A 12,676-nucleotide genomic window follows, 5' to 3' on the forward strand; every position below is an offset into this window, starting at 1 on the left:
CTATAAACAGAAAAGATGGGTGGAATGACAAGTGTTCAATTAAGAATCTTTACTTTTAAAGGATTTTCATTACTATATTGTTGAGAGATGCTAATGTTAAACAAGGAAAGGCATAGCCCTCAGAAAACCAGTTCTGCATTTGCATTGATATTGAGGTTTTTTTTTTTTTTCCTCAGCTAATATACCCCATTATGTTTGGGGTTTTTCAAATTTATGAAGTTCTTAGTTGTTTGTTGTGTAGTTTGCCTTTTTTTTAATTTAAAGAAAAGTATCTAATTTCATAAATCATAGAGGAGAAATTCATTCAACCTTTGTTGCTAAGTCCATTGTTTTTAAACCTTATTTAAAAAGTTCTGCACCATTTTCTTAGGTTATTGCAGAACTACCACGAAAGTCTGAGAGAATTTTTTAACAAGTAGTCCCTAGTACATTTCAAAGTCAGTGTACTTGGAATAGTCACATATACTTCTGTTTCACACTTCTTAAAATTTTTGTGTCATATTGAAATATTGATTGACCGTTAACATGTGTCTACCTGGGCTATAAAAAGTGTTAATTGTCTGGTCAAAGAGAGTAACCTGAGTTTTCTTACAGGGAACTGAGCTCTGCCTTCAACATCTATTTTACAGCACTTCTCTTTTCTCTCAATAAGCATGTAGGGTTTATTTTCTTCTCCAGGCTTTATTTTCTCTGAATTGCATGTCGTAACAGTAAGCTTTGAAAACCTATCTTCTCTTTCTTGAGGAAAAAAAAGTCAGATTTTATTTAACTTTTGTTGAATGCAGTCACTTAAGTCCAGTTTCTGTGCTAAGTACTTAAGTGCATAGTATAAATGTTTGATGTTACTGTATGTTTATATCATGGTTGTAAAAGAGATACCATTTGAAGTCATTCCTCCAAATTAGTTGAGGTTTCAGGTTCTAACTCTGTAAGGTGTTCACTATAAGTTTATTGAATGAATCATTGACTTCCTATGTCTTTAAAAACAATCAACCTGATTCTGTTTGTTACTTTTAGAAGAATATATAAACTGAACTTAGTTTGAAACTTGGGCTAACCTGACTCTGAGATAGATGCCACTGCAAAGTTCTGAGCATTGTTGCATAGTAGCATAATCACTTCACTGCTCAATAGAGGATGCTACACGTATGTATTGTTTAATAAGTGGATATTATATATTTCCTGCCTCATCCATATAAGCAAATGTAATTTATCAAAGCAAAGAAAATCAAATTTTTAAGTCATTAAAAAGAAAATAAAATTATAATGGACCTCAATTATTGCCTTTGTTGCACACTGCATCATGTTAATAACTGCTCACACTGCTTTCAATTAATCTAACGCTGATTGCTTCTAACCTTCACTAAACAGTTTTGAAAATTGCTGTAGTTTAGCCTGCAACGCTTAATGATTAGAGTCAACAATTTGAAATGGCCAGCTCACCTGATGCCATCGTCTCTTCTCCTCCAGCTTTCTTAAGGTCTGGTAAGTGCGTAGACCCTCAAAGGGTCACTTGATAATTTTAAGTACCTTTGTTTCTGAAGGTTGATGTCAACCATATGATATCATTTTGGTTTTATTTCCTCTTTGGTGGGCCCAAGCCCGGCATCATTTCTGTTGTTGTTGGGCTCAAGTTTGTAGTGTATGTTGAATGTGGCCTGTAGTGGTTTTGTATAGGGCATGAGAAGTGTGGAGAGGAGACCCTGTCTTTACACCAGCTCTATGTGACCAGGGCCTGGGAGCCTCAGTTGTAAAATAGGTGCCTAAAAAGCTTTTTTTTTTTCTAAATAAAGTAAAAATTCAGTTTATTCATCTGTGTATGACACAGTACACAAGAGGCAAAGTGTTTCACATCATAGATTTCACTTCCAGCTCCTTGGAATGTTCGTTTCTTTGGCTAAAAGGAGAGACTAGACATGAAAGGCAGGCAATGCTTAGGCAACTGACATAAGGATGGGGAGGGGGTGATGCTAACGCTATCCTCATGGGGACAGGCACAAGGGGACTGTTAGTCACAAGCTATTTTCTAGAACTGTTAGCTGGAAACAAAGGAGCACCACTCCTGGGTGCTCATCCGTCATGGGCCTCAGTCATCCCCACCACACAGGTACAGCAGTGCTTTCTGGTAGTCGCCCTTCGTGTCTTGCTGGATGTAGTAGTACAGGGACTTGCTGTACTTTCTCTTGAATTCAGACCTAATTTTCAACATGTCCACTTCACTGCGAGAGACCATGATTCTAATCAGGACTTTATCACAAGTCCCCTTGCCCTTCATGGAGTCGTACAGCCGGTCAGCAAAATACAGGGGCTTGTTCTGAATGCACTGGACCAGGTTCAGGAAAGCATTTTCCAGGTCTCCTTTGACCTCCTCCTTGATGCTCTCCAGCATGTCATAAAGGCTGTAGCTCTTGTACCTTTCAAATACTTTCTGGAGTTGACACACACTCTCCTCAGTCATGATGCTGATCCTTGGGCACATCAGTTCCTTTCCTCTTAACTCCAGCATCATAGAGATCCCAGGCATCTTGGTCAATCAGTTCATAATCAATGACAGAGCCATCCTCTGCTCTTCTACCCTTTGCAAGGGCAACCATCAGCTTGTGGAAGTCACCAGATGTGTCAGAAACGATGTCCTTCTCCAGGTCAGTCTTGTACATTTCTTTGTAGACTCGGTTAATTTCCTGAAGCTCTTGGTTGGTTCTTGAGCAGATGATCTCAATGAGGGAGTCCTCGTCAGTCCCCAGACCCTTCATGGGGGCTTTCAGTCAGAAGCATCATACTGAGCAGGTGTTTTCAATAGGCCCAAAATCACGGTCTCCAGGTGGCCGGACAAGGCTGACCTGAGTGCTGATGCAAGTTCCTTTTTGGTCCTCTGGTAAGCGAAGGCAATATCCTGTCTCTGTTCATTGCTGCGATTGGTCAAAATGTTGACCATGGTGACCTCATCCACATCTTTGGTCCTGATGGCCGTTTCAATGTTCAGAGCATCACGCTCAGCATCAAAATTGGTGTATGCTTTGACCGACTCGTATGCCTGTGGGAACTTGGAGTGATCACCCTCCAAGCTGAGCTTGCAGAGAATTTTGTGAACAGTAGACATTTTGAAGGAAGCTGGGCCCGGTGCCGAGAGCTGTGAGCGTCCCCAGTTGTAGAGTCCCTAAAAAGCTTCTTAAGTGATTATCATCTTCTTGCATAATGGAAATAACTTTTATAAATTAGAAGTTTTTGGTTAGTGTTACAATTATTTCCTCAGGTTTTTTTTTCCCTTCTTCTTTAGAGAGAGGTGGAGGGAGGGATAGAGGGAGAGGGGGAGAGAGAATCTTAAGCAGCCTCCATGCCCAGTGCGGAGCCGGATGCCAGGCTTGATCTCACAACCCTGAGATCATGACCTGAGCCGAAATCAAAAGTCTGATGCTTAACTGACTGAGCCACCCAGTGCCCCTGTGAAGTAGGTATTTTTGTATACAATTTCATAGACAGGAAACAAAAGCTCACAAAGGTAAAGCAACTTGCCCTAGGTCCAAGACTATTATGTTTCAAGGCTATGTGCTTTGCCTTCCACCCCATGGCATCCTGGTATAAGGGCTGGAGGAGACATTGGCACAGTGGCTCTTAGACTGTCATGTTGGTGAGACCCTTTGCAAGCTGGGTGAAAGCTGATTGCTCCCCTGATGAGTCCCCAGGATTTGGAAAACATCTGCAAGGAAGTTCCTGCATCTAAGAGAGACCATGTTTGTATTCTCATTAGGAATTCAGGCCTTTGGCTGTATCTAGTTTTCCTTTACAGAAGAAAAGGCCTTTGTTTAGCAGCCACAGAGCTAAAATGAAGACTAAAGTCTTTAGGGCTTTTTTTTGTATGTAGTGACCCACCTTAGGCATTTAAAATCTATTCATTGTGTGAACACTCTGGGGAGAAGCCTGTTGGCAAGAGGCTGCTTTTTGTCTCAAATATGCATTAAGTAGAATATTCAACCACAGGATTCATTAACAGGTAAATGTGAGGTGAGGCAGCCCAAACCCTGTCAGTGGTTCCCCCTTTATTTCCATTTAGATTTTAATTCCTGTTTTGGCAAGATTGAGGAGGAAAATCTTGAAATAGGAAGGAGCTTAAGAAAAAATCACAGACGGAAAAGAATGCTCATATTAAGGAATGAAAGTGATCCTTGTTTCCAGTTGTCATCTGCTAAATAACAAAATAGTGTATAATATACAAGACTGACAGTTGATTTCTGGGTTAATCTTTGAACTAAGAGAACAAGAAGACATATATCTTTGGACTGTGTTTTCTGTATTTTAAGCACCAGGCTCTGTTTTCCATCTTGGCTTTCCTAATAAGGGCTTGGTGGGTTTCTGGCACTAGCAAAGTCATTCAGCAGTTATAAGGAAAGAGAATACTAAAGATATGCTTTTATGAATCAATAGTCCTGAAAATTTTAAAACATAAGAACTGTGCTTTAACATTACATAGAATGTTTGAAAGCATATACAAAAGTATTTCCAGTACCATATCATTAAATCGAAATAGAATGCACCAAGAAACAAAATAGAAATATACCAAACTTCAGTTTTAAGCCATCTTAAGAACTGATTCCTTGTGAATTACTTTCAACATTTACACTTTTTTGGGAGTTCCTCTAACCAAAACTTAATAATGACTCCTAAAACTCCTTAAATCTTTTATCTATTAAAATAAATACTCAGAGTGGTTTGCATTTATAGTTTATTTACTAATTGAGAAATACTGCGTTGGAAATGATTTGTTTTCTCCTGTTGTTGTTCCTTGGACATTATCATTGTAGGAGAGTGTTTTAAGGAACAATTTCAGGGGTTCCTGGGTGGCTCAGTCGGTTGAGCGGCCGGCTCTTGATTTCAGCTCAGCTCCTGATCTTTGGGTCCCGGGATCAAGTCCTGTGTCAGGCTCTGCACTCAGCAGGGAGTCTGCTTGAGGATTCTTTCTCTCTTTCCCTCTACCCCTCCCCCTGCTCATGCGCTTGCTTTCTCTCTCTCTCTCTCTCTCTCTCTCTCAAATAAATAAATAAATAAATAAATGAATGAATCTTAAAAAAAAGGAATAGTTTCATTCAACTGTTATTTTGAAGCATGCCCTTGGTTGACAGCTGAGCTTTTCCCTGGTGCTTTTGGCTAGACACTATCCCATGTTACTAAAAATGAAAGCTAGTACCTTGATTTTGGAAAATTAACTTCCAGTGTACCTAGATTGTTCTATGTATTGTAACCCTCTTTATTCCTCCTGAATTTATTTCTACTCTTTTGTCTTTGTTTCTACTTTTTACTGAATTAATTGCGTGTGCATGCTTTATTGTGCTCTGATTGCTAATGTGTCCGTATGTGCTGTGGTTGAATATAATTTCTTTTTTTTCGACTGCTTAAATCCAAAGAGATGGCTGAAGGTCCAGGTTTTTCTTTAAAGAACCTTGGAGTAAAATGTACAAGATCATAAATTTATAGGCATATTTCACCAGCAAAATAACTTACCAAATTAGGAAAGGAGTGTAGCATCCAGTACCTCAGATTGCCTCCATTTTTCATGTGACTACTAGTTATACAATGTTGGGTTAACAGAGCTAGTCAGCAATAGCAGTCACATTGGTATTGCAGTTGAATTATTAGTAGTAATTGTTACAGCATTTTGTAATGAGCTAAGAAATGTCTTGGTGTTTTTACCTTTATTCTTAAATAATAATTTTAAAAGTTACTCCTTAAAACGAAGTATCCTATCTCTATCTTGGCTCCCTAAGTTTATCAGCATCTAAGTGAGTTTATCAGTATAAGACTTGAATTTTTTCCTGATTTCTTTTTAGGTCTTTGATTAATTTCCTTTTATTAATTTGATTTGATGGGCATATCAGTACATGGTAAAGTTTTATTATATATTCTGGGCATAACCCAACTCTTTATTTTACATGTCTGATGCTCTCCCTCTTTTTTTAGGCATTATATGATAGCCTTGTTTTCAGCCTAATATAACAGTCAATTAATCAAAAAGTTTCTTGTGGCTTAAAGATACCATATGCCTGGGTTCGTGGACCACTGTGGGTTATGGTCTCTTTTAAAAGCCTAAGGAAAGAGTACACATTTTGTGTTCAGCTAAACCTGAATCTCATCCTGGCTTTTTTGTTTACTATCTGTTTGATCTTGAGCAAGTTACTTTACATTCTTGAGAACTAGCTTCCTTCTGTATAAAAATAAGGGTAATAGAACCTACCGAGAAGGATTATTATGAGGATTAAATAAGATATTATATGCAAAACACTTGATATTTAGTAGCTGCCTAATAAATTTTAGTTCTTATCTTTCCTAACACCGTCTTTTATAATATTGCTGATAGGTATTTAAGAGTAGGACTTATACAAAAATAGATAAGTTTGTTTATCTCTCTTATTTTGATATCTATCCTCTAGGTGGCCATTTGATTAAGAAAACTTGTCATACTAAACTACAGTTAGTTTGAATCAGAGTACCTAGAATCTATTCTCGTTTGAGTCCAAGCCCATTTCACTTTTGTCAATAATCACAAGTCTAAAGAAATTCTTTATGACAGTTTCCATGGGAACTCCTGTCAGACAGCAGGGAGAGGAGTCATTATTTTATGTATAGTTAGAGTTTATTTTTGTCTTATATTGGGTATGCAACGGGTTCCCTTCAAGTAGGATGGAATTTTCTGAAACACTTGTAAATTGTATCCTGCTGGGAGCTCTGATCTCTTCTTAGTAGGTCCTGCCCTGTAATCTTAAAAGATTTAAGAAATAGAGGCCATATGATGTGGCCTAACTCTCCTGGCATGAATCTCATTGACCTTAAAGCTTACTTTCTTTCTGTATCATTATCCTCAGCAGAAATGATGCTTTAGATTGTGTAAGTGAAATAGTTTCATGAGGAGTACAATGTCTTGTCTCACTGTTTCAGATTGTTACAGAATACTCACATTGTGTATCCTAAAATCTGTTTTACTCTTGATGTTTTCTTTATCTCCAATCTTCTGTGAGGCAAGATAAAGGATAAGAGGAACTTCCAGAATTCCTGATTCTGATCCAGGTGCCTACTTGAACGTTTCCAAATGGGTATATGATGGGCATCTCAAATGAAACCTGGCCAAAACCAAATTCTTATTTCTAACTCCTATTCCTATGCCAAACATGGGCCTCCCTTCATCTTCTTCATCTCAGTAAACTAAACCATTATTCTGCCAGCTATTCATGCTAAAAATACAGAGGTTATTCCTTTTTCTTTCATCCTTTTTATTCAGTTCATGTGTAAATCCTTTCTACTCCATCTCCAAAAATGTATACTAAAATCTGTCTATTTTTCTCCAGCTGTATTCCTGCCTCCCAAGTTTTAGCCACTTTCATCTCTGGTCTAAACTACCGAGATAGCCTGGAAAGAATTCACGTTCTTGCCTTACTACAATCTGTTCTCTCTCAAGCAGTGAGAAGATTTTTTTTAAACATGTAAGTCCGATCCTGTCACTTTCCTATGATAATTTATTATCTTGAAGCATAAAATCCGCAGTCCCTTCCCTTGGGTGACCCAAGGCCCCTGGCTGTTGCCTGTCTGTAATCTTCTCATGGAGCTCTCCATTCTTCACCCGTTGCTCTTCCGCCATGCTGGCTTGATTTGGTTGCTTAAGACACACATTTTGTTTCACTTAGGCTCTCTGTGATAGCGATTTCCTCTGCCTGGAATGTTCTCTATCCTGCTCTTTGGTAGCTTGTGCTTGTCCCTTTCGGTTGTCTTTTAGGTTCTCATCTTAAGCTTAAGTCTCCTTAGAAAGACCTTTTCCTCCTGTTCAATCTAAGTGGCCCCCAGATAGATCACTCATATGAGAGAAGAGATTTCATCTGTTTTATCCTCTCCTGCATGCCTAGAGCCTAGAAGAAGTCTTGGAGCATAATAAATGATCAGTACATCATATTGCTTAGAAAATTATATTACTTATCACACCTGAGTTCCTCCTGCCCTTTTTAGAGACAGTGTCATCGTGTGCTTAGTATATAGGCTTTAGACTCAGGCTACTGGCTCAGATCCCTGTATGATATTTATAAACTGCGTGAATTGTTTTTCTATCTACTTTCCCTCATTGGATAGTAGAGATAATAGTATATCCTTCATAAGTTCTTTTGCGAAGGTGAAATAATGTCTGTAAAGTACTTGGTGGTTGTAGTAGTGGTACTTATAATAAAGACTATAGTGTTGATGGTGACAGCAGGGACTATTTTAGTAGCTAACTTTTATTGAATATTTAATATGTGACAAGCAGTGTTATTTTCAGTGCTTTTCATTTAAATTTCACAACAGTCTTTTGCCATAGGTACTATTACTTCTCTCTTGAAAACAAACAAAACAAAACAAAACAAAACACAGAGAAGTAAACTCACAAAAAGTCATGCAGCTAGGATGCAGACTCTGGCAGAACCACTGCTCCTAACCACTGCTACCTTCCCCTTCATTATGCATATTGCCTGAGTGTCCCATAAATGAATGGCAGTGATTATTATTTCCATCTTGGTTATGTTCACTGCTCTTCTCTCATTTCAAATTAGCGTTTATAGGGTCTCTCTAATGTCACAGGAAGTTTGTAATATATAATACTGGTTTTAGAGAGCTCATAGCCCAATGGAACTTTATGCAGAGCTAAAGATGACTTTAGTGCTCTTGTAGATATAGAATCTCTGTCTTGGACTCTTTTAGTTGTTTCCTACTTAACTTTGCTGCTTATGGCCATCATCTGTCATTATACCACCTCTAGCAAGTCCATTCTACAAGTTCCTGTCTGGATGATTTTTCTAAAATAAAGAACTGATCTGTTACTCCCTTGCTTAACACCACTCATTAGCTCTCCATCTCCTGCAGCATTAGTGTGGGACTTTAGTGAATTCTTCTCTGGAAGTGACATTTGAGCTGCAGGAGGATGTAGAAGTCAAATGAGAAGTTAGGGGGAAGAGGATTCTAGGCTAGGATCTTGGGGACAGATAGCTGGACATTTGAGGAGCACTGAGAAGGCTAAAGGACAAAGCACTGTGAATGACAGGAGAGAGAAGATGGCTGGGATGGGCAGGGCATTGGAAGCCTTGAAGATAACTTGGATTTTATTGTGAGAAGGAAAGCCATTGAAAATTTGCAGTAATACGGTGATAAGACTTAGTAACGTTTTATGAAGATCCTTTGGCTACTAAGTGAAAAATAGATTGGAGAGTGGGGAAAGGTAGGGAGCAGCTGATGGCAGAAGCCATGTATTATATGTCTGTCTCTGACACTTAACACAGGGCACAGTGCCAGGCATGGGTCACTCAGTCCATGTTGGGTGATTAATGTCTGTGAAAGTGCAGATATTGACTCTCTCATCAGTCTAGATTCAGAAAATGTGATCACTTTGATTATGCATTGGAATCCATTTGCCATTTATTATATAATTTTTGACTCAATGGACTGACTCTTAGAAGGGGGACCAATTCAACAGATTTCCTGTGTGTGTGTATGTGTGTATAGTAAATTCTTATAAATATATATCTTATTTTATGTCATAATTTTTGTCCATATTTTAAAATGACAGATTGGCCATTCTATTTCTGTAGAATAACCTGCAAAATTGTGCAAAGTTCTGCTGTCTCTTTTCTTGGTTCAGGCTAGAAGATACATATGGAGATTTGATTTACCTGTTAAGAGATGTTGGGTTCATGACAGATATAAATATTTTATTTTTACTGGTAAGCATATAGTTAGAATATGTCTTTTATGATTTTGAAGGGAGTTTATTTTCAAATCCTTAAGTAGAAAACGAATAACAGAAAATTGTAACTGCATGTTATATATTAGGTCTTGAAAAGTTAGTAAGTGCTTTTTGATGGTTCATTGTAGTTTCCTGTGATGTGTTTTTAATAAATTCACACTTGTTCTCATTTTTGTCACATTAGGCTTTGGCTGCCTTGGTTAGAAATGGTTTTTAAAAAATGAAAAACTTGTTCCTGTTTTCTATTTTGTTCCTTCTTTTCCTTACAGATTTTTTTAGTTACTTTTTACCAAGAATGATATGACTACACCTTAGTCCTTTAAAGACATTCCTCATTTTTAATTTCTCGATTTCATAGCTTTCTTCTCTTTCAGTTTGTATTTCACAGATTTCTTGAGGAAGTCGCTTTTGCTTTTATAGATGAACAGTGACTTCCAAAAACCACAGTGCATAATTAAGTGTATAATTGAAATTGGCCATTTTTATAGGTTCTGATATATGTCTCATGTATTCTTGGTTGTCTTTCAAAATATACATCTTAAGCGTGTAATTGCAATTGGCCAATTTTGTAGGTTCTGATATGTGTCTCGTGTTCTTGGTTGTCTTTCAAAATATATACATCATTAGTTTTCAACTTGTTATATAAAATTTTATAGAACATGCATATAATATAAAATGGTTTATAATTTTATTATAAATTTTATATAACATGTATATAATATAAAGTGTTACATAAAAATTTTTAAAGCTTATTGTTGTATTTACTAATAAAGCAGTAACAAATCAGTAACCTCACACCATTTCCATGGCCTGCCTTTTTGGTCATTTAAGATTCAAGTTTTATAGCTCAGGACTGAATTTTTACAAATATATAGATCCTAGTCATGGAGATGAACAGCCATGATGTTATTTGGATGACAGACTGAGTCTTATTGCTAAAGCTGTGAAGGTGTTCTGACGAGGATAGGCACAGGGTTCAGGATTGGACAGTTGAGCTTTGGGCAGTATTTTATCATATATGTGTTCATTCCTGGTGTATTTTGAAAACATTCATATCATCAGGTGCTTAACTTGTATTTTCTATTATATTTCTATCTTCCTTTCGAAGTTGAACCAGTGAAGAATTTTCTGTGTTTAAAATCTTTTTCTTTATGTGGCTACATTAATTTTTAAGCTTGATCATAAATATCTGATGGTTGCTTATAGTTAGAAAAAATTAGTTTGTCATAAACATGACCTTGGCTTGCTGTGGCTTTAATCAATGAACTGTTTTTTCCATGAAGTTTTCAGCTTATAGGACAGTTTGTTTGTGTATGTAATTTGCATCTGAACTTTTAATAGTTTCTGATTTACGGTGATTTGTCTCATCTTTTTTTTCTTTCTGTCTTCTAAATATATTTCTTTCATGAATTTGCATCTGTAACCAAATGGCAGTTGTGCAGATTTAATTCTTCAGAAATTAAGGGTGAGGGAATAAACCTCTAAACCTACTGTGATCTGTCATTTTAAATATTTTGACATAAGCATTAACTGATGATATATTGTGATGATGGAAATTTTGGCAGGTCTCAAGTAACTCTTGTGTGTGAATGAGAGAGTATGTGTGTGTATAATTTGACCATAGACCTTGCTGTCTTAATCTTCTCTCTCATTAAATAAAAACAATATATTTAATAAGTTTTGAACAATAGAACATCCTATGGCCGAGTGATTTCAAAGTAGGCAGCACTGTTAGTTTTTGTTTTTTGTCCCCCCCCCAAAAAAAATTTTTATTTATTTATTTATTTAGAGAGAGAGTAGGGGGTAGTGGCAGAGGGAAAGGGAGAGAGAATCTCCAGCAGACTCTGTGCTGAGTGCTGAGTATGGAGCTTGACAGAGGGCTCCATCTCAAGACCCAGAGAGCATGACCTGAGCCTAAATCAAGAGCCAGAGGCCTAACCAACTGAGCCACCCAGGTGCCCTACCACTCTTAGGTTTTGACCAGTTTGGTGCTATAGATTTGGTTAGGTGACTTCATCTGGAAATTAGTAGTAAGAAATCTGGAGCTCTAGAGAAAATATAGTAAACATCAATGAGGCTTTGCTCATGATGGAGTATAGGAAATAAAGCCATGCCCCACTGGGTGACGTTTCAAACTTTCATACTTACAAATACATTTTAAAACACAACTTATTTAGAAATAATTGTTTTAAAAGGTTCTTTAAACATAATTTTATTTGGTATTATGATGTGCTTTTGTAGAGAGTATTAATCATTTCAACTGATACATTTCTGCTTTGGTGGGAATTTTTCTGTTCAAATCGAGCCCCTTACAAATATGGCTCATATGAGCTAGTTGATTTTATTTATTTATTTTTTAAATAATTTTTTATTGTTATGTTAATCACCGTACATTACATCATTAGTTTTTGATGTAGTGTTTGAGCTAGTTGATTTTAGACCTTTAGCTTTTGTTTCTGTTAAGCATCTTTTAAATGGTCTACTGATGACAATGAAGTTTTCATGTTAAATATTTTTCATATTTAAAATTCTTCATAATAAGAGCTTGTTTTCTTAATTTACATATTTCTGAGTGATCACCTTTGCTTTGTGGAATCTTTTTTTATTATTTATTTTATTGTGCTATTATTGATACATAACATTATCTTATTTTCAGGTGTACAACATAATGATTCAATATATGTATACACTGCCAAATAATTCCCACAATAAATTATCATCCATTACCATAGAAAGTTACAAAAAAATTTTTTTTTGTTATGGGAACTTCTAAGATTTATTCTCTTAGCAACTCTTGAATACACAATACAATATTGACTGTAGTCACCATGCTGTGCAATACATCCTCATGACTTTTTTGTAATAGGACGTTTTTACCTCTTGATCCCTTCACCCATTTTGCTCATCCCCACAACCCTCCTCCCCTCT

General features: G+C 36.7%; 1 protein-coding gene and 1 pseudogene across 6 annotated transcripts in view; one reads left to right on the forward strand and one right to left on the reverse strand.

The window, feature by feature from the left end:
- The window catches only part of PHKB (phosphorylase kinase regulatory subunit beta), a 304,253-nt gene that overhangs the window by 868 nt on the left and 290,709 nt on the right, over positions 1–12,676 (forward strand). For 5 of the 6 annotated variants that reach the window (XM_088027348.1, XM_088027350.1, XM_088027352.1 and 2 more), the window contains exon 2: positions 1,372–1,485. The exons of the other annotated variant lie outside the window; for it this stretch is intronic. In XM_088027348.1, coding sequence (XP_087883474.1) covers positions 1,431–1,485 — 55 coding nt within the window. In that variant the 5' untranslated portion in view covers positions 1,372–1,430. The remainder of the gene's footprint in view (positions 1–1,371; positions 1,486–12,676) is intronic. 6 annotated transcript variants of the gene reach the window in all.
- LOC114199355 (annexin A2 pseudogene) lies at positions 2,081–3,148 on the reverse strand (annotated as a pseudogene).

Source organism: Eumetopias jubatus, unplaced genomic scaffold (assembly GCF_037043125.1).
Source record: "Eumetopias jubatus isolate StellerSeaLion01/CBP00866 unplaced genomic scaffold, mEumJub1_p1.0 scaffold_10, whole genome shotgun sequence".
Taxonomy (NCBI): domain Eukaryota; kingdom Metazoa; phylum Chordata; class Mammalia; order Carnivora; family Otariidae; genus Eumetopias; species Eumetopias jubatus.